The following is a 19922-nucleotide window of genomic DNA, read 5'->3' as shown; positions in this document are numbered from 1 at the left end:
TTTGTTTTTTGGTGGGGTTTTTGTTTTGTTTGTTTGTTTGGGTGGGTTTTTTGTTGTTTTGTTTTTTTTATTTTGATTGAAAACCAACCAGCTATGCTTTTATTCTGGGCAGCCAGAGCTGCTGGACATGTACACCGTGAACCTGCACCGCATCGAGAAGGACGTGCAGCGCTGTGACCGCAACTACTGGTACTTCACCCCCAGCAACCTGGAGAAACTCCGCAACATCATGTGCAGGTGGGGGGCTGCAGCCTCGGGGGGGAAGGCTCCTGATGCTGCTGGCTACTTCCCCTAAATTCACCTTAAGGCTGGAACCACCAGCTTTGCTTTGGTCATTGAGTTTCGCTGAGTTCTTACCCTAAATCTCGGCGTGCCGGAGCTCCGAGGACCTTGTGGTTGCCAACCCGAGCTGCTGCTCCAACCCCAACCCCAGGACTGCTGGGTCTGGGCTGCTGGTTGAAGCAGAGGGCTCCCCATGCATGCTGCCTCCTGGTCTGAACCCCCCCCCAGCCCTCCTGCTCTCTGGAAAATGTTTTAATGAGGATCAGAGCTAATGAGGAGCTGCCCAAAGCGTTCGGTGCCGACCCAGGGACCTGGGCACATTGCTGGTTTTCTTTGCTTGGTCCCTGTGACTTAAGAGGTGGCTGTGTGATCTTCACTGGCTCCAAACAGCTCCAGCTCAGCTGCTGTGGCTGCTTGAGGGGCAGAGAGAGCTGAAATATTATTACTCATCTTGCAAATCGGAGGAGAAGCTGCTGCTTCGTTAGAGCTCTCACTTCAGCTGACAGCCAGGGCTGGAGATCTCTGCTGATAGAGCAGCCTTTGGAAAACTAGCAGGCAAGATGGAAAAACAAACCAAAACAAAACAAAAAAAATTGTCCCCTGGTGCCAGCAGTGGATCCGAGTCCTTTGGGAACACATTTTGACTTGCTACCAAATATGGGAAGATATCTCTGCAGGGCTGGGAGCCAAGAGGATGATGAATTAACCAACTCCTCATCCTGCAATGGCCATGGGCACAGCCTTGGATCAACACCCTGCCATGGCCATGGTCATGGCTTGATCCAAGGCTGTGCCAGAAGGACTGACAGGGTGTTTTTCCTGCTCTTTCACCATGCAGCTACATCTGGCAGCACATTGAGATCGGGTACGTGCAGGGGATGTGTGACCTGCTGGCTCCTCTCTTGGTCATCCTGGATGATGGTGAGTTGGTGGCTCTGCCCCATTGTCCCTTTGGGTGGGGTGGGATCTGTTGGGTTGGTGGGGACCCTTTGCAATGGGAGGGGTTGGGGGTGGGCTCCTGTTTGGCTTTGGGGCTGTCTCCTGGGAGCCCAGCTTGGGGTCTGTGTGTTTCTGAGGCCAGTACCTGGATCTTTTTGGAGCAGGGAGGGATATTCCTGCTGTGTGGCAGTGTCCCTGCAGCCAAGCAGTGACTTTCCCTCTTCCCTGTGCAGAGGCTTTGGCTTTCAGCTGCTTCACTGAGCTTATGAAGAGGATGAACCAGAACTTTCCCCACGGGGGAGCCATGGACACCCACTTTGCCAACATGAGATCCCTGATCCAGGTAGGAGGGACTTGGCACAGCCTCTCAAACCAGAGGAGGCAAAAAAGCTTGGGATGGGAGACTCAGAAGAGTTGAAAGGAGCTTTTGGAGGTGGGAAGCAGGAGGGGAGAGTAGGGAGCTGTAAAGACAGCCTGGGGTAGTGTGTGTCAGGATTGCAAAGGAGGGAGAAGCTGGTGTGGAGATGGTGTAGGAGAGCTGGGGGCATGGATGCAGGCAGAGGAGGGGGTGGTGCCTCTGGTGGGCACTGCTGAGTTTCCTTTTGCTTTTCTTGACAGATTCTGGACTCTGAGCTCTTTGAGCTGATGCACCAGAATGGGGATTACACTCATTTCTACTTCTGCTACCGATGGTTTCTCCTGGACTTCAAGAGAGGTGTGTGCTGGGGAGGCAGCACATGGGGAGGGAGGGAGGGCAAGTGCTGCTGTGTTTCCAGGCTTCTCCAGACACTCTGCACCTTCAGCTGTCTCAGGTCCTTACCACACATTCCTGTTTTGCTTTCCCCATGGTAGAGCTGTGGCTGACTTCTCAGTCTCCATACAGAACCTGTTGTTCCAGAGCTGCTGCTGAGTCTCAACCATAACCCAGGTTTCTGTCCTGAAGCTTCTGTCACCTGCTGCAGGCTGGAATATTTGTCTCTCCTTATTCCTTCCAACTGGAACAGGTTCTTGTGGGAAGGAACCACCCAGAGTGTCTTCCCAGTGCTGCAGGAGGATTGTGACCCCCTGGCTGGTGCAGTCACTGCTGGTTTTTCCCCTGTTCACAGAGCTGGTGTATGATGATGTGTTTGCTGTCTGGGAGACCATCTGGGCAGCTGCACACGTGTCCTCTGCTCACTATGTGCTCTTCATTGCCCTGGCTTTGGTGGAAATGTACCGAGACATCATCCTGGAGAACAACATGGATTTTACAGACATCATCAAGTTTTTCAATGGTACAGCTTTGGGTTCTGTTGGGCTGAACCTGTGGCAGCTGCTGAGACCTGGGCAGCAGGTGTCTGTCTTGAGTCCAGTCAGGAATGGGCTGAGGTGGTAAATGTGTAGAACAGAGCATTGGATGGTTGTGGGATGCTGATCCTGGATGGCTGTGGGATGCTGATATTGGATGGCTGTGGGATGCTGATATTGGATGGCTGTGGGATGTTGACACTGGATGGCTGTGGGATGCTGACACTGGATGGCTGTGGGATGCTGACACTGGATGGCTGTGGGATGGTGACACTGGATGGCTGTGGGATGGTGACACTGGATGGCTGTGGGATGCTGACACTGCATGGCTGTGGGATGGTGACACTGGATGGCTGTGGGATGCTGATATTGGAACATGACAGTGAAGTGTTGGGTGATGGGGGCTCCTCAGAACCATCTCTGAGGGATGGTGCTTGGGGACTTGGGCAGGAATTCTCAGGTTCCATCCTGGAGCTCAGCTGAGCAGCAGGGATGTGGGATGGGGGTCCTGCAGAGCCTGGGCTGTGTTGCTCTGACCTCTCTCTGTGCTCCTGTCTGTGTTCCAGAGATGGCTGAGAGACACAACACCAAGCAGATCCTGAAGCTGGCTCGGGACCTTGTCTATAAAGTCCAGACTCTGATTGAGAACAAATGAAGGCAAAGCATCCAGACAGAGAGCCAGGACTCCCCTTCAAACCTTCCTCCCTTCTCCTTTTTCTCCAAGTGCCACTCCTATGGGAATGAGGTAGTTGGACACGTGCTGCTCTCTGGACTGCAGTTCCCTTAGCTCTCCACGTGCTGTGTTCAGGGTTAGGTCCAGGGGTCCTGCTCAGATCTTCAGCCTTCTCCTGTGACTTAACCAAAGATCTGTACAATTGCATTCCCTGGCTGAGGACTTGCTTTGGAGGCAGGACCCAGGCAGTCCCTGGCCTTCCTGCAGCACATGTGGTGGCCACCACGACTGCCCAGGTGGTTGCCAGCATCCCAGGGCTGGGCTGGGGTCTGGGAGAGCAGAGCTGCCATCCCCCCGGGGGGCTGACTCGGGCTCCACAGCCTTTGCTGCCAGGATTCAAGTGATTCCTTGGGGAGCTGGGGAAGCAGCCAGGGACAGGACAGGGCTGCTGCCAGCACTCAGCTTCTGACTGACCTTACCAGGTCCTGCCAGCCACAGGGAGGGCTTGGATCACAGAAATTCCTCCTCTTTTGATCGTGTCCCTCGATGCATAGCATCCCCATTAGTGTATTTTTCTTTTTTTTTGTGAGAGCTCTGTTCTCTCCCTGGGGTTTTCTGTTGTTTGTTACTACAGAACCTGAGCACACGAGAGCTGCAACTCGGGATGGATTTTCGGAAGAGCTCCAAATTCAGCACTGGGGTTTTTCTCTCAAAATCCAACCTCTGTAATGCTCTCTGAACACTGGAAAATCTAGTCCTGGGAATTCTAGACTTGAGGTTTCCATACCTGCCTTACTCTAGCTGCTTGTGTTAGGAGTCTGGTCCCCCTGTCCCTCCTCTGTTAGGGGGGAGCTCCTCGGGAGGCAGCTCAGGAGCCTTTGGGGACTCTCCTGAGTTGGCCTCTGAAGGTGCCAGTCTCTTCCTTTCTTAATTAGAAGACTCAAAGCTCAGCAGTGCCAGCAGCCCCTGGGTGCCTGCAGGTTTTCTGTCTGCTGCTGGGGGTGGCTGCCAAGCCCCCCAAACCCCCTGAAAGCCTCCAGTGAAGGCTTGGGGGGTTTCTTTCTCCTGGCCCTGATGGGGAAAGCAGCCCAAGGTCCCTGAGTGCTCTTTGCTTTTGGAAGCTGCACTTCTCTGGCCACTTTTCCTGCAGCCCCTGGAGCTGGGCTGCTGCCACCTCCTCAGGCTGCAACCCAGAGGGTTTGGCTTCATTTTTCAACTCAGGTAAAAACCATAAAGGCAAAGGAGAGGTGAAGGTCAGGGAGGGCTTTGCTGTGGCCACAGGAGGCTGCCCTGGAGGTGTTCTTACAGCAGGAGGGGGACACTGGGCTGTGGCTCTCCCTAAGGGTACTTTCTCTCGAGTTTTGCTGCAAAACTTTGTGTTCCCCCTCCATGCAACGTGTGCTGTGTGTGTGTGTGTGTGTGTGCTCTGCTCCTGCCCTCTGCAAGATGAAGATCAGCTCTTCCCTTGCTGCTGCTTCCCTTCTCCTGTGGAACATCTGTCTGTGCTGACTCTGTGTTGTATTTCCTCGTGCTATGTGTCAGATGTTGCTTGCAGGGAAAAAAAAAAAAGAAAAAGAAAAAAAGGCAGATGTAAATCTGCAGAAGGGAAAAGTTCTGCTGCTTCAGATACAGTTCTGCAGAGTGTGGTGAAGAGATGTGCAGCTCCTGGGCAGGGCAGCATCTTCCTGCAGTGCTGGGACACAGAGGCTGCAGCTGGAAATCCAGGGAAGAGTGGGATGTGCTGAGCCCAACCGGGGGGAGCAGCAGGGGGGGAGCAGTGGGACCATTTATTTCTCATAACTCCAACAAGTAAAGCTGTACCAACAACCTGGTAAGTTCTCTGCTGGGTTTTCCTGCATTAAATCTCCAAAGCAAGATTGCTCTGCAGTGACACAGGGAAAAAAAGTTCAAATCTGCCAGGCCATGTAGGAATCTTTCATTGTTCCCCCAAGCAGGGTGGGAAACTTGTGTGTCCTCCCTGCCAGGCTGCTCCTGCTCCCTTTAGGTCCCAGGATAAGTCACAGTCCTCCTGCATCCCCTCCTCTGAAGGGACAGTGCTCTGTCCTCCCCTGTTGGAGGGACAGGGACCAGGAGATCAGCTCTCACAGCACTCTCACCAAGCAGCATCCCTGACACTTGATCTTTCAAGCTTCTGTTTTTCATTTCTTGGTTTTTAAGCAAAAACAGCCAAGAAATTCTGCACAATATTTGCTGTCTGTATTAACTGAGAGTGTCTTTGGGCCGCTCAATAGCAGTGTTTTTTGGATAATTTCTGGGGAAAAAAAAAAAAAAAAAGTGTTTATTTATTGATTGTACATTACTGTGTGTCCTTGTGTGCTGCAGTGTGTGTGTGCATCGTTATGCAAATGGAGATTTATCTTTTCAGTGTTCTTTACAATATCTTGTAAATGTTTACCAGAAAATTGTGTCTATATATAATATATATATATATATATACAGCCTAGAGAGAAAATATGTGAATGAATGGGTTATTTTTTGAGGGGGGGAGAGGAAATCTTTTGCTTCTAAGGACTGTATGGTTTCTATAGCACCTACTCCATGATGTGCCAGTCTGTCACTGTCCCTGTGCTGTGAGTTGTTCTGGCATGGCAAGAGGAAGCTCAGAGCAGAACCATGTTCATGACCTCAGCTGGGCTTGATTTTTAGTTCTGATGTTCAAACTGGAAATGAATTTAAGAGGAAAAAATAATAATAATAAAACAAGCTTATCTCCAGCTTTGGAGCAGAGCTGATTCAACCTACCAAAATATCTCCTGGCATATCCCCCTTTTAGTGTAACTCGTGTGAGCACTATAGAAGTGGTCTTTGCTCCTAAATGGGAGATTTCTGTAGGAGTTTCTGACTGTGCTGAGTCTCTGAATTGCTCTGTTAGAAACATTTCTCATGAAGCCTGAGAGGACTTTTGGCACGGGAACTCCTTGCTGCTCTTCTGTTCTGCTCTCATTCAGCCTCTTAGAACTCCATCCCTCGCCAGATCCAGGTGTACTCCTCCTGTAACTCCAGAGCCAGCAGTGCAGGTGTCAGCAGTCACTGACAAGTGAAAAGGGATCCAAAAGAAGTGATTATTCTTGATGTGGAATAACAGTTCTGCTGGGAACCCATCCACAGGCAAGCTGAGCCCATCCCTAAATCCCTCCTTGGAGACCCAAACCTTGAGGCCAATAGCAATTTATGGGATGAGATTCTTCTTTCTCCATTTATTTGTTCACCCATTTTGATCTGCCTGGATAGTTTTCCCTTCTTTCCCTCTTTATTTTGAGGAGCTGGCTATATCTCTGCCCTGGGAGGCAGGGTGGCAAAGTGTCCTCAGGAGATACAGGACCATCATTTAAATTTGCTTTTTAGAACACCTTACAAGATCTTAAATTGCTGCTCTCTGCTTTGGCATTGCTGTTCAGCTCCTGGCAGCCTCTGAGCCCATAGATCAGTGAGGCCAAAATGGTTTTCATCTCATCTGAACAGCTGGCAAAGATTTTTTGCCCAGTTTGGGAGTTTTCATGAGTACGTTTGCAGCATTTTACTGCCACGTGAGCACAAATGGATTGTGAAAGAGCACAACTCACAGGTGAAGTGCCAATTTTTCTAGCAATAGGGAAGGGTTAACTCTCACCAGATCCAGTTTTCAGAAATCCTTGTAAAGGTTTTCAGGTACCCTGAGGCTGATAAAAAGCCCCTTCCTGCTGCCTGCTGTTCCAGGCACTGCAGTGATTTCACTCGAGGTTTTTATCCCCATCCCCTGCAGTACAGAAATGTCCCTGCTCGAGGTACCTGGAGCCTTTGTGCTCCCCAGTCACACCACAGGTGTGTGTCCCTACAGCTGGGAGGGTTTGGATTTCCACTATAAACTTTGTCCAAATCCTGAATTTCCTGGAGAATGTACATTGTTGGGACAGCCATAGCAGTCTCTCACTGTGTGTCTCATTTTAGGCTGTGATAGGCATATTCAACCCTAAATTCCCTTTCAGGAGTTGGATAACTTCCTTTTGAAAACTGATTTTGCACATGGGGATGGAGCAGGGAGCCCAAAGGTGGAGCTGGAGGTGACAACCTCTGCTCCATGGCTGGCTCTGGTGGCTCCCAAGCTGCTGGCACAGAGAGGGTCTGGGTCCCCATATTTTATTTTTTAATTTTTTTAATCAACAATGCTTACAATTAAACTATGCACAAGATTTCAAAAAAGAAGATGGAATTTTTAAAAACTGTTGTGCTAGGGAAGACAAAGAGTTGAAAATCCTAATCCTGGATACAGAGATACTAAAAATTTCATGGCTATGTGAGAAGCTCTAATTAAACCCTCAGAAAATCAGTCTCTCTTGGAGAGCAATCTCCAGAAGCCAGGGAAGGAGAGAGCTACTTTTCACAGAGAGAATAAATGAAAAGCTTTGCTGGAAACCCACCTCAGCCCCGTGATTGTTGCTTCCCTGGTGCCAGGGGGTGTTCTGCAGAGCTTGGCAGGGTGACCCGGGGCTGTTGTCACCCTGCTGCAGCCATCGTGGAGGTGACAGGTGCCACCCCAGGCTCCGTGGGACCAGGGATTACCTCTCAGCAGTGGGGTTGTGAATGTATCTGATGTCCTGACATGAGACTTTTCTGTTGCCCTACACGGAATTGCTGCTTTCCTCTGTTGGATGCCATTCGGGTCTCTGGGAGTTGCTCTATCTGAGCTTCAGGAGCACTACAGCTTTTAATAGATTTGTAGAAGTGCTGCTAATGTTCTGAGATGATTTGAATTCCACACTGTGGTGTAATATCTGGTTTGTATTATTTTATCCATGCTTTTTGTTTTTTATGTAAACCGTTCCTTATTGTTGTTCAGAAAGGAAGAAAATAAAGCTCTATTCTCTATGGTTCATCTGTTTTCAAGTCAACAAACCCTGGCTTGTTCTTTAGGGCTGCTCAGCCCCTGGGCAGAGAGGGCAGGGGGAGTTCCCCCAAAACTTCAGTCTCTGGGGGAGCAGTGGGATGCTTGGGTGCTTTTATCTTGGTTTTGGGGACAGACTTCTGCTTTTCTCCTCAGAATACCTGCTCCATGGGGATAGAAAAACTCCTGCTAGTTTTTATTGAGCACTCAAAGCCACAGCAAGGTGACTGGGCCTGGATCAACAGTGGTCTGGAAGAAGGTGCCCTGGGTGCTGGATGTGTGTAGGTAGGTCCATGCTGGTGTCATTAATTAAACAGTAATTCCAATTAAGTTTATCTACACCGAGCTATTTCTGTGCTCTCTAAGCTGCTGACAAAGGAATTTTTCCAAGTAAGAACCAGGGCATGGCCTCATCCTCTGGAGCAGAATCTTTCCCTTGCTCTCCTCCCACTCCCAGCATTTCTGCAGCAGGGAATTCCACTTTTATTTTCCAGGCTTTCTGGAGATCTCAAGGCAGCTCTGCCAGGGCTGCTGGCTTTGTGTCGTGCTTCTCGTCCCCTCCGAGCCACCCCGTGCCCCTGTGTGCCCTGGATCTCTTGTCCAAAGGTCTCCTTCCCAAAATAAACCCTTTCCAAATATTCCATCGCTGGGAGCTGCACCGAACCGGGCAGGAGGATGCTCCATGGCAGTCCCGGCCCCCGGGGGGGAGCAGCCGGAGCGGGGCCGAGCATCCCGGGGGTAAGGGTGGAAATTCCCGGTTCTGCCTCCTCTCTCCGCACCCCCGGCCAAGCTCCGGGGTCGTTCCTGCTCCCGCCCCATCCCCCGCACCCCGGCCCCGCCAGCCCAGGGACCCGTCCGGAGTAGGGGAACCCCTGAGAATCGCAGTGAGAGGGAAGGAGGAGCTGACAGGGGCTGGGGGTGGGGACGGGAGTGAATCGGAGGGGTTGGAGCAGCGCCGGGCCCGGCCCGGTTCGTTCAGCACCCGCCCCAGCCCGGGGGCAGCGCGGCTGCAGGGGATGGGCAGGGGGAGCCGGGGGCTGCAGACAGGACCCCCATCCCGCTGGGTTAGCTCTTCCGCACCCTCCAGCCTCTCCACTCCAACTCGGACCCACGGCAGCTCCGCACGCACCGTCCCGGTGCTGGTCCCGGTTCCGGTGCCGGTCCCGCAGGCAGCCCCTCTCTGGGCAGGAGCAGCTCTGCAGAGCCCAGGGCTGGGGCCCAGAGGCAGCCAGGTGAGGAGCAGCAGCCTGAGGGATGGGTGATGCTTGAACTGCCTTTTCCAGGATATTTCTATTTTCTCGTCGCTCTCGCAGCTCCCTGGCCGAGTTCTCCCCTCTGCCGGAGACCCCCCTGTCACCTCTTCTCGCTTTTGCTCTTCTCTCGCCCTGTCTCAGGGTTTGTTTGATCTGCATCGTGCTCCTCTCCTTCCTGAATCCATCTCCCGGCCTTCTGGGTCCATGCAGCCCCTGGTGCCCTTGCTGCCAGTGTGCAGCCGGGCTGTGACACCCCCTGTGTCTGCTGCTCCTGTCACCTCCTCTTGCCAATGGTATGGAGAATTTACAGTGCCACAGAGCACTGAAAGAGGAGAAAAAACAAAAATAATCCTGAGAACTGGTGGGGAATGGTTGGGGCAGATCCTGGGCTGCTGCACCGAGGGAGCTGCAGCTGATGGATGGGAGGATGGCAGAGGGCAGCTCGGGGCCCTGCAGCAGCCCAGGGCCAGGATCTGGAGGGGGGGGATTATATTTTTCTCTCTGGGTGTGATCCTCCGCTGACATCCCCCGGGTGTACAGGGGTAACCGTCTGGAAAATGACCTTCGGTTGGCTCTCCTTACCTTGCCCTGATACTCCTGGATCCCTCTCTAGACTTTAGCTGTGGCAGGCTGCCGAGCTTTCTCCTTGCAGGGAAGCTGGGAACGGCAGCGACAAGTTTGGGGTTTTTTCGTTAAAAAAAAATAATGCAAGGAGGATGAGAGGAGAGCGGAGGATGAGCTGCTGGTGGGCTCAGGGCTGGCACTGCTCATCCCTGTAGGATCCAGAAGGTCTTTGGGTGCTCTCGGGGCTTCCAGCAGGGAAGGAGGTGGTGGGTGTGAGTGGGGAAGAGATAAACCTCCCCCTGGGAGTGCTCGGTGCCACCAGCCACCTTTTTTCTTTTTTTTCTTTTCTCTTTTTTTAACGTGTTGTGCTTGTTGGTTCCTGCCCTCGCACTGGGAAGGCAGAACAGATTTGCATCAGCCCCAATATCATGTTTTAAACAGCAGCGACCAAGTTTAAGTGTACTAAAAAATGGGTTAGGAGTGAAAGCAAGCTGGGATGCTAGCTCCAGATTCCTGCCTCTACATACTTAAGAGAAGAGGCTTAATTAAATAAAGCCTGATATTTAATTAACCCTTAATATGTTTGCTTCTTGGGGCATGTTTGTTTTAATGGCACAGCACCAGTTTGCAGTGCAGGCTAATTAATTGATTGCCAGGGAACTTAGAGTTAAGAACTTCAAAAGGCTGATGAAGACACTCCCCAAACACTCATAGTTTGCAGAATCGGGGTGGGATTCAACCAGCCCTTGTGAATGTGTTAATTACCTGCTACTAATTGGCAATCTGATCACTAGAGACCACGTCCCCAGCGTGCAAAGGCAGAAACGCTCCGCAGGCTTGGTGGGGAGACCGGGAAAACTCCTGCTGGTTAGATGGAGGGAAGCGAGTGATCCTAAAAGTGACTTTCATTAATTTTTAACTCACGATACCTTCTCAAAAAAAAAACCAAGCAGATGTCCTGAGGCTGTGCTTTGAAGTGCATTTGTTGGTACAGCCCTTGACATTTCCATGGAAATCCACCTCCCCCCCCAGCCCTCTCCCTGCTCCACGCAGCAGCTCCGGAGCGTTCCGAATCGCTCCCGACATCCAGCCCCGAAACAGGAGCACTCCAGGAGATGCTTCTCCATCAGCCGGTGCTGGAGGGCCAGAGGGGTGGTGGCAGCCCCGGTATTTTCCGTGGGTGGTTTTGAGTCCGAGCCCTGCGGCTGCCAAACCAGTTTTGGGTGGCGGGTCCCCAGGGTTGTGTCTGCCGGGGTGAGGGGACAGAGGAGGGGTGACCCCAGCCCTGGTGACCCCAGCAGGGTGGCTGCCACCATGTGTCCCGGCACACTGTCCCCACGACGCCGTGGCACATGGCAGGGGCCGGGGGGGGGATGAGGAGTATTTAGAGCCCTTTTTCCCACGCGTGAATGAACACGTTAAACCTCAGCTCAAACAAAGTACTGCGAGTCTGAGCTCTGCCGAGGTCTGTCCTGTCCTGGTAACACCTCTAGCTGCACCAGACGTGTTCAGGTGTTCGAACAGGTATTCCAGCAGTGCCTGACTCACCACCCCTGGGCAAACCCTTTGCACAGCCCCATTTTTGCACCAGCTCGATGTGGTTTGCACCAGCGCCACCAACTCCTCCTGGCGCCAAGGAACCTCCTGGTTCACCGGAACCAACCGTGCTGGCACCTTTGGGTCCCTGCCCAGCCCAGCAGCACCAAGAGCCAGAGCTCCCGGTGCTTTCTCCCTGTGTTTTGCCTGCCTGGGATTTTAAGTCTCTTTTTGCTGGATTCGCACACGGTGGCTCTGATGGAGTAATTCATCTTTGGTGTTCCCAAAGGTCTGTGGACGCCGTGAAAAATGAGCTCAGGTGGAGGAGACAAAGGGGCAGGGGTGTGTTAAGACAGTTCCTAAGCACGAGGAAGTGGACTGGGTTCTTTTTCCCGGAGGATTCCTCAGAAAGTGAAAGCATTTTCCGCAGCACTTTCAGCAGCTGCATTGGAACGAGGTGAAAGCCTCCACGGCACTGATCAGAAAGCTCTCAGCGTGGTAATGCACAAATCTGTGCTGCTTTAGGCAAGAAATGTGTTTTCTGAGAAGTTTGCAGGAGCTGAGCGAGGTTTCTTGGGAGCAGGATGCTGCTGGCACTGCCAGGGGGCTGCGGGTTCAGTGCCTGAGCTGGCTCCTGGGTGGATAAGTTTATTTGAGCTTTTATTAGTTCAGCAAATGGAACAAAGACACTCACGCCTTTATCACTTAGACTAAGAACGTGTTGTTGTTGGCTGAGTCGCAGGGAGTGCGAGCTGAAATCTGAGTCACTCTTCTGCTCGGGAAAACAAAAACAGACTCCCAGGAAATCTGTTTTCCTTTGTTCTCCCCACGTCTGACCATGTGTGGTTGGCTGATAGCACAGGGTGGGCCTCCAGCAGGGATGGGTGCCCGGTCCTTGCCCAAAACAGAGGAGGCAAAACCTGCCAGAGATTATATAATTGACAAAAATTCCACACCCACTGATTTTTCACCCTGGTGCAATAAAACCTCCACTATGGTGCAAGCTAGCAGCTCCTTCCCACTGAAGAGCATTATACACACAAATTTGATGCTCAATTATCCTTGTTTTTTTTGTCAAGGATTTCAGGATATTGCTTCTCTTGGAAGCTGAGGTTTGGCAGCCCTTGCCTTGCTGAATTTCTCCTTTCTGGAGGAAATGTTTGGTGGACACTGGGTATAACTCTGCTGCACCCCAAGCTGGGCAGGTGGTGCTCTGTGTAGCTCTGCACTGGTTTTTATGAGGGATGAACATGAAGAGGTGGGAAAGGAGCTTTTAAGGGCCCCTTCCTCAGTGGTGATGGGGAGGAGGATGGTTGTTTCTGCTTTCCTTTTTGCAGATTGTCTGTAGGCATCACCTAGCACCTTCCTGCAGTATTTAATGCCTGAGATGTGCCAGGAGCTCCTGGCTGGTTCCTCCTGGGGCCTCACCTTAAACCTTTACTGACAGTTCTGGCTTTCATGGGAGCACTTACTTAGTGGAGATTTGCAAGAGAAGACACCAAAGTGCTTCAGTGCTCCAGGCCAGGGCATTTCAAATCCCCGTGGGGCTGAGAAGAGCAGGTGATGGTTCCCCAGCCCCAGCAAAGTGGCTTTGCATACATCCCCACCTCTTTGTACTGGGAGCAACTGGCTCGGCAGGAAGGGAAGGGGATTGTTCATGGCTGGAGCAGAGGAAGGACTCTTCCTTTTGAAGCAGGTGAGGTTGGGCAGAGCCAGGCAGAGGTGACATGGGAGCAGAGGTTTGTCCCAGCAATGCTCGGGGATCTTCTCACCAGCTCCCGTGCCCAGACCTGGGGCAGGCAGGGGTGGAAGGCAGTGGTTTGGCACCTGCTCCATGTGGTGTATGCAATTAACCCATTTCTCCACTACAGGGCACTGAGAGACTATGTGAGAGGAACCAGAGCAGCAGGGCTGGGACATGCAGCATTTCATTGTTTAATGCAGTTCTTAGTGCAGCTCTCTAAAGGTCCTACCCTGGAAGTTAACTGTATGACAGAGAGGAGGAATGGTGGCAGAGCTGCTGGTAAGCTGGTGAATCAGCCTGACAGATCCCTTTGTTGGTTTGATGGAAAAGAATGTTTAAAAAATGGGGAATTCTCATAGTTAAGGGGCCTGTAATTGTTTTCCAAGTATGAACACTCCTTCTCTGTATATTGCTCCCATATCATTGCACTGATGTTTCTGGTGGAATCATAAACCAAAGGTCCAAAGCTCAAATGTCCATGTGAGATGGGTCCAGCAGTGTCTGCTTGCTATTGCCATCCACACTGCAGGGTGGAATTACAGCTCTAATGTATATTCATGGGGTGACAGAACAGGACTCTGAGTTTAACCCAGCCCCTAGATTGCTGTTAGCTTTGGTCCAACACTTGCTGATAAAGACAGCAGGAGAAAGGTTCAGGCAGAGTGTGGGGGAGGAGCACAAGGGAAGAAATCCTTCCTGCTTGGTGTGCTTGCTGTGGTGGGATGGTGCTGGATGGTGGTGCTGGGGCTGGAGCTGGGGTGGGAGGGCTGAGCCTGGGGGTTGGGAAGGTCCCAGCTCTGTGCTGAACCCTCAGTTCAGCCATTCCCTTTCCCACACGGATGGGATGTCCCCAGGGGATGGGATGTCCCCAGAGCAGTAAGGGCTGAGTCAAGGTGAGGCCATGGCCCCGAGTTTTGCTGTTTGGGGCCAGGCCTGCCCTACACCATCACATCTGCCCCGCAGCCTTGGGATCCTCCAGGTGCAGCTGCCACCTCGGACCTGCCGGGGCTTGAAGCATCCAGAGCTTTTATGGCTGCTTTGAAACTCCCAGGTCTCACCTCCCGGGGCATTTCCAAAGGCACACGCTGAGGTTCCTCCTCCTCAGACAGTGGGAAACCAGGCAGCAGGTTTTTGGGAACTCCTCTGCTCCTCTTGAAGTTGTCCATTTGAATGCAGGCTCCCCGGGGGTGGGCAGGCAGGCAGGCAGGCAGCCTCGGGAGCCTGGCTTGGCCAGTTCTCCTGTCTCTTGGCTGTGCTGCCTCATGTGGGTGTTTTTTGGGAGGGTGCTGCTGCCATTACAGAGGCACCTGAATAACTGATCAGAAGATTTTGGTGTTTCACATGACCTGCTGAAAGCCCCGTGTGCCAGAGCAAGGTTTCCCAAGCCATGGGGTGGAACAAGAACCACTTCAAAGAGGTGTAAGAAGCTGTAACACCTTCTTTGCAGAGCTGGGGATCACCATCCTCTGTCCAGGCAGGTACCAGTCAGCACCAAGAACCTGAGGTGCTGGGTGGGTGCTGGCAGGGAGGGCAGTGCTGCCAGGGTGCCGGGGAGGGGTGCTGGGGGGCATGAGTGGGTGCAGGGATGGGTTATGTCTGGGTTTCTGGAAAATGAGAAAAGCAAATGAATCACAGAATTGGGTTCCCTTTGTGCTCACCTGTGTGGTGAAGATAAAAGGGTTGCTAAGGGAAAACAGACATTATCCTGATTTGGGAGCAAGGGGGGGGGCTGTGGGAAAGGGATCTGGGTTGGAATGGGAGGTGGGTGCACCCAGGGTGGGGACAGAAGGTGAGGAATGGTCCTTTATTCCTGCAGCTGCTGCAGAACTGATGCTTTGGTTGCTGAAACAGGGCCCTGTCCATTCACCTGCTCAGGTGGGTGGGTCACTTGTCACCTTGTCACTGTGTCACTTTGTCACCCTGACACCTCCCTGCATGTAGCTGTCATGGCCAGTGCTGTCACCTCGGTGTGCTCAGGACCCCCCACACCCGCCAGAGAGGCAAGGTTCGAATTCTGTCCCTTGAGGACTGGGTAATGGCAGGTTACTGAGTTTCCCCCGGGGACATGGGACCTTTCCAGGTCCTGCTCAAAGGTGGGACAGGGTTGGGGAGCTGCCAGCTCCCTCCAGCAGCATCTGGAGCATTTTATATTCCTACAACCGTAGCACGGCCTTGGAGGAGGTGGGGGGGACAGCGAGTGCCCGGGGGGCTCGCACCGGGAGCGCTTGGCTGGGGGGAAACTGCCCTTGGGGAGAGGAGCTCCTGGGCCGGGTTCCTGCACCTTCCCAGCACCCCGCAAAGGCTGCGGCCGCTGTCTGGGCACGGGCAGCGTGGAGGCTCCCGGGGGTCCCCTCTCTGTACCCCGCAGCGGGGGCCGTGCGGGCAGGAAGCTCCCCAGTAATGGCCACCCCTGCCCGAGGAGTCTGGCACACGGGGAGGGTGAGAGGCGCCGGGGGGAGCAGGGGGGTTGTTGTGCTGTCCCTTCGGGGAGGATGAAGAGGGGCTGCGGCGTGCCGGGGGGCAGCTGCCCTACCCCGGGCTGTGGCGCTTGGGGAGCGGCGGAGCCGGGACGCGAACCCGCGACCCCTGGGCGGGGGTGTCAGGTGGAAGTGGGCGGGGCCAGCCCGGCGGAGCCGCGCGGTCGCCATGGCAACAGAGGCGCTTCCCGCCGGGCCGGGCTGCGCGCGCGCGCGCGCCACCGCCGCCGCCGGGTCCTGGCGCCGGGACCGAGAGCCGGGACCCGCCCCGCAGAACCGGCGGCAAAACCGGGGCGGAGCGCCCCGGCAAGTCCCTCCCGACCCCACCCCACCTCCTCCGCAGCCTTTCCCGCTGCCCCCGGCAAACCCCTCGCCCCTGGGGGAAGGCGAAAGGGGGCGGCACCCGTTCCGCTCCGCCTCCCGGGTGGGGGTGTCCGGCCGTGCCCGGGCGCTGATCACCTCAGCCCCGCAGGCCGCTGGGCTCCCGGCGTCCTCAAACTTAGTTGGTAACTTCCCCGGTGCCGGCGGAGCCAGCCTCGTCCCGGCTTGGTTGCTCTCAGGGACGAACCGGTGCCTCGGCGGGGTAAGTACCGGCGGGGGGTTCTGGGGGTGTGGCGGGACAAAGGCCCCGTGAGGCACCGGGCGGGTTCGGTTCGCTCACCCTGAGGGGAGAACCGCCCTGGGGCCCTCCCATCCCTTCTTTCCCGGGCCGGCTCGGGAAGGGGGGACCCGGGGCGGTGTCGCTGCCGGTACCGGCGACACCCCCGGGGCGACACGGGGACCCTGGGGCCACCCTGGCTCGGTGGCCGTGGCCGATCTGCTCCCTGCTTGTTTTTCACTGCGTCAGAGCCAAGGGCGAGGGGAGAAGTTGGAGCCTCGTGTGTGCGTGTGCGCCCCGAGTTTAAAAGGGAAAAAAACCCCAAGCAGCCAAACCGACCCGAACCCAAAGCCCCGAACCTCTCCCTGCTTGTAATTTCCCCGTCCCCGTGCGGCCCCGGGTCGCTGGGTGCTTTGGGTTTGATGGTTTCGATGGTTTTGATGGCTCACGGGTCCTAACGTTCTGCTTGGCGGGTGCTGCGGAGGGAGAATCTCATTTTGTAATCCAAGATGACTTTTGTAAGCGCTGCAATTATCTGTTCCCCCTCGGGATTAGCGATGGTAATGTGCTTGGCGTTCTTAAACCTACAAATAAAGCTGTGCCCACCCCCCCTTTCCCCAGGAGCACTGCTGGGTCACCAGCAGGAGGGGACATGGGTGCTCCGGGATGTGCCTCTCATCCCTTGGACTTCAGGGATGTATTTGCTCTCTCCACTTAGTGAAGTGCTGGTTTATAAGCTCATCGTGCTGGCTCTTTTGCGTTGCAGCTGTGCAGAGTTTTTTCCTTTTTTTGTCCTGCCAGCCCCTTGCCTGTGTTGTTATTTGGGAGGCATGACAGGTTGGTGTTGCCCTCTCCTGTTATGCAACTCATTTGTCCGTTTTCCTTTGTCCATTTCCCTTCCCAGCTCCCCAGGTGAGTGTGGATTGAGGCATGAGGAGTTCATGACTGGCAAGAGCAGGTCCAAAAGCATCCCCTGGAGACAGCTCACTTCCCATTCCCCTAAATTCACCTGGAGTTCTGCTTGGTTTTTGGGGGGGCAGTGTGAGGATTCTGCCAGCTGATCAGTGAAACCTCTGAGTTTCCTGAGCTGGGATGTGTGGAGCTGGGTAACAAGCTTTGCCTTCCTGCCCCTCTCCTGAGCTGGGTTTGTGTTTCTCCTGTCTGAAGGCAGCAGATTAATCTGTGGATTCAGGTATTGACTTGACTTCTATTTCCGTGGCGTAATCCCTGAGATTCTGATTTGTGGGTGAGGACCAGGATTAAGGCAGCTCACCCTCGGCAGGGCTCTGCTGCTCCCTTACCAGGTACCCGGAGCTCTCCTGGTACCTGTAGCTCTAATTCCTCAGAGTTCAGGAGGGGAACTGAAGCCTTGCTCCTGCTGAAATCCTGCTGAAATCCTGCAGCTGCCCTGGAGGAATCACAGCAAACAGGAACTGATGCTTTGGCAAAGCTGATGCTTTATTCCAATGTGGATCCTCCAGGTAGGCTGAGGAGGTGAACTCTGTTTCCAGAGTAACTGTGAAGTTGTTTAGCTGCTTCCGAGGTGCTTTTTGCCAGAACTGAGGGCTGTTGGTACTTTCTTTTCCTTGTCTCTCTTCCATAAATGAGAAAATCTTGCATTTTTTTAACAACCACATGAAAATACCGTTTTTCTTTGTGTTGTTTTTTTTTTCTGTGACATCTTTAGGGTGTGGTAGGGAAGCAGACAGTGCATAGCAGAAATGTTAATAAAGTTGCCTGGCAGCTTAGTCCAAGTGAAGATTTTTTTTTTTCTTGCCCCAAAATCATTCAAGAGTTAAGAAACTTTTTTTGCCTTCCTTTGGGGAGGATTTTCCTCATTGTGTCCTGTGCCTTTTTCAGTAAAAAGAGTCAAGGATATTTATTAGCAAGTAAATCTGTAAAGCCTGTCTACTTTGGAATAATTATAGAGGTGGGAACCCTGCTTAAGCAGAAGACATAGCCTGTAATTCACTTTTGTTAGGTGTATAGTCTGTTGAAAATACCCTTGTAAACTTCAGTCTGTTCTCTTTCAGGCCAGGATCTAAACTGATTCTTAAACTCTTTCTTTTCCAATGTATATGACACAGAACAGTGACTGTAGAGACTGAAGTGTGGGAAGTCCCCAGAAGAAGTAAAAATCTGAGGCTGTTTTGTAAGTCAGCTCCTTGTGCTTCTCTTTGTTACTCTCTTCTTTTATACCTGGAGTAAAGGCCACGAATGTCCCCAAGGTTTGTGCTCACACTGCAGTTCTGGAGGTTGCCTATCTCCAGCTGGGGCAGAAAGGGCAGAGTTCCCCTCTCCCTGCCTCCTCACCTGGGCTCTTTAACTGACTACTTCCCCAGGTATTAGGGAAATTTTAATGTCTGTTTATTAAAACAATTATTACCTCTGATCCTTGCCATGCTGAGCCCTGTGTGTAGTGATGCTCGTGGTGTTTGTTGGGTTTTAGTGCTGTCTCCATGTGCAGCAGTGGCTTCTCGGGTGCTAATTGAGCCCCTTGTATGACTGTGGGCTTCTCTGACAGCAGTAATATGCTTCCTGGGTGTCTCCCCAAGGCAAAAAACAAAACAAAAAACAAACAAAGGAAAACCAACCAGCAACAATTAGTTAGGACTTGGAAACAGCTTTTATTGACTCAAGCATTTCAGACTCCTAGGGACTGTTTGAAAACTCTGTCAGCCCTTACTGGTCTATGGACCCAGTGTAAAATTTAGACCACATGTGGAAGAAGCAAGTCCTGACCAGGAGGTCCTGGGTGGAAGGCAGATGGTTGTTGGGTATTAAACCTCCCCAGATTCTTTGCAGGGCTCTGGGATTTTGCTTGGGTGTTGTCCTGGACTCTGCTCCATTCAGTGCTCCTGTTTCTCTGGCTACAGAGATAATTTTGGAACCAGTCCTGTCACCTCCCTTCTCTTTCCCACGTGCTTGGTTACTGTAAAGTGAAAAATGAGCCTTCTCTCCTTGGTGTTGCTGTGATTGCTGCCCAGTCCTTTCCTTGGGATTAGTCTTTGACCTTTGGTCCTGGAGCTTTCTCCTGATAGTTTTTCCAAGTCTCATCAGAATCAGGTTGATACAACTCCAAGGTTGGGGTGGGTTCCTCTGGCAGCTGAGTTTGTTGTGCTGAGTTGTGTGCTGTGTGGTTACTTAAAAATGTGACTAGACAAAGGAGGGGGGGTGGATGCATGTCTGAAACCAAGTTTTGAATGTCCTGCATCCAGTCACTGTTCTTTCCTTATTTTCAAGCTACTTTCTCCTCCTGGCTGTGTTCTGTGTGAGGACATGAGCAGTGGGAGGGCTTTCACTGTCATAGCTCAGTGAATTCACATGCTGCTGCTGCTTGCAGGGAGGTATTCAACGTCTTAACTTTTCTGCTGATTAATGTTATCAATTTATTTCTTAACAGAGGTGCAGCCTTCTGGGGCTCCTTGTTCCATTCTTAAGTAGCAGGTAGCTTTTGGGAGGAAAGGACCATGTCCAAGATGTTCATGGAATAGGAGATGAGGCTGTGCTCAGTGGGCTGCTTGTAAAAATGAGACTGAAGTAAACTCTTTAATCCTGCAAGCCCAGGCATGAAGCTCACAGTGATGCTGTGAGCACAGTCTGGATCACTTCTTAGTGTTTGATGCACAAGGGTGACTGGAACCTGGGAATGTTGCAATGTTTTAGGTGTGTTTGTTTCCAAAGACA

At 52.7% G+C, this 19922-nt stretch overlaps 2 protein-coding genes across 5 annotated transcripts in view; both read left to right on the top strand.

Moving 5' to 3' along the window:
- The window catches only part of SGSM1 (small G protein signaling modulator 1), a 29150-nt gene extending 23272 nt beyond the window's left edge, over window positions 1-5878 (top strand). The window contains exons 20-25 of one of the 2 annotated variants that reach the window (XM_030460862.1): window positions 113-237; window positions 1121-1203; window positions 1455-1564; window positions 1840-1936; window positions 2328-2495; window positions 3075-5878. In XM_030460862.1, coding sequence (XP_030316722.1) covers window positions 113-237; window positions 1121-1203; window positions 1455-1564; window positions 1840-1936; window positions 2328-2495; window positions 3075-3163 — 672 coding nt within the window. In that variant the 3' untranslated portion in view covers window positions 3164-5878. The remainder of the gene's footprint in view (window positions 1-112; window positions 238-1120; window positions 1204-1454; window positions 1565-1839; window positions 1937-2327; window positions 2496-3074) is intronic. The other variant, XM_030460861.1, reaches the window with a different exon arrangement.
- A 10131-nt stretch (window positions 5879-16009) lies between these two features.
- The window catches only part of KIAA1671 (KIAA1671 ortholog), a 61405-nt gene continuing 57492 nt past the window's right edge, over window positions 16010-19922 (top strand). For all 3 annotated transcript variants that reach the window (XM_030460859.1, XM_030460860.1, XM_030460858.1), the window contains exon 1: window positions 16010-16220. The gene's annotated coding sequence lies outside the window, so the exon portion shown is untranslated. The remainder of the gene's footprint in view (window positions 16221-19922) is intronic.

The sequence above is a fragment of the Calypte anna genome, chromosome 15 (assembly GCF_003957555.1).
Source record: "Calypte anna isolate BGI_N300 chromosome 15, bCalAnn1_v1.p, whole genome shotgun sequence".
In the NCBI taxonomy this organism is placed as follows: Eukaryota; Metazoa; Chordata; class Aves; order Apodiformes; family Trochilidae; genus Calypte; species Calypte anna.
The sequence above is the reverse complement of the archived record's forward strand: the minus strand, read 5'-3'. Positions and strand labels throughout refer to the sequence as shown.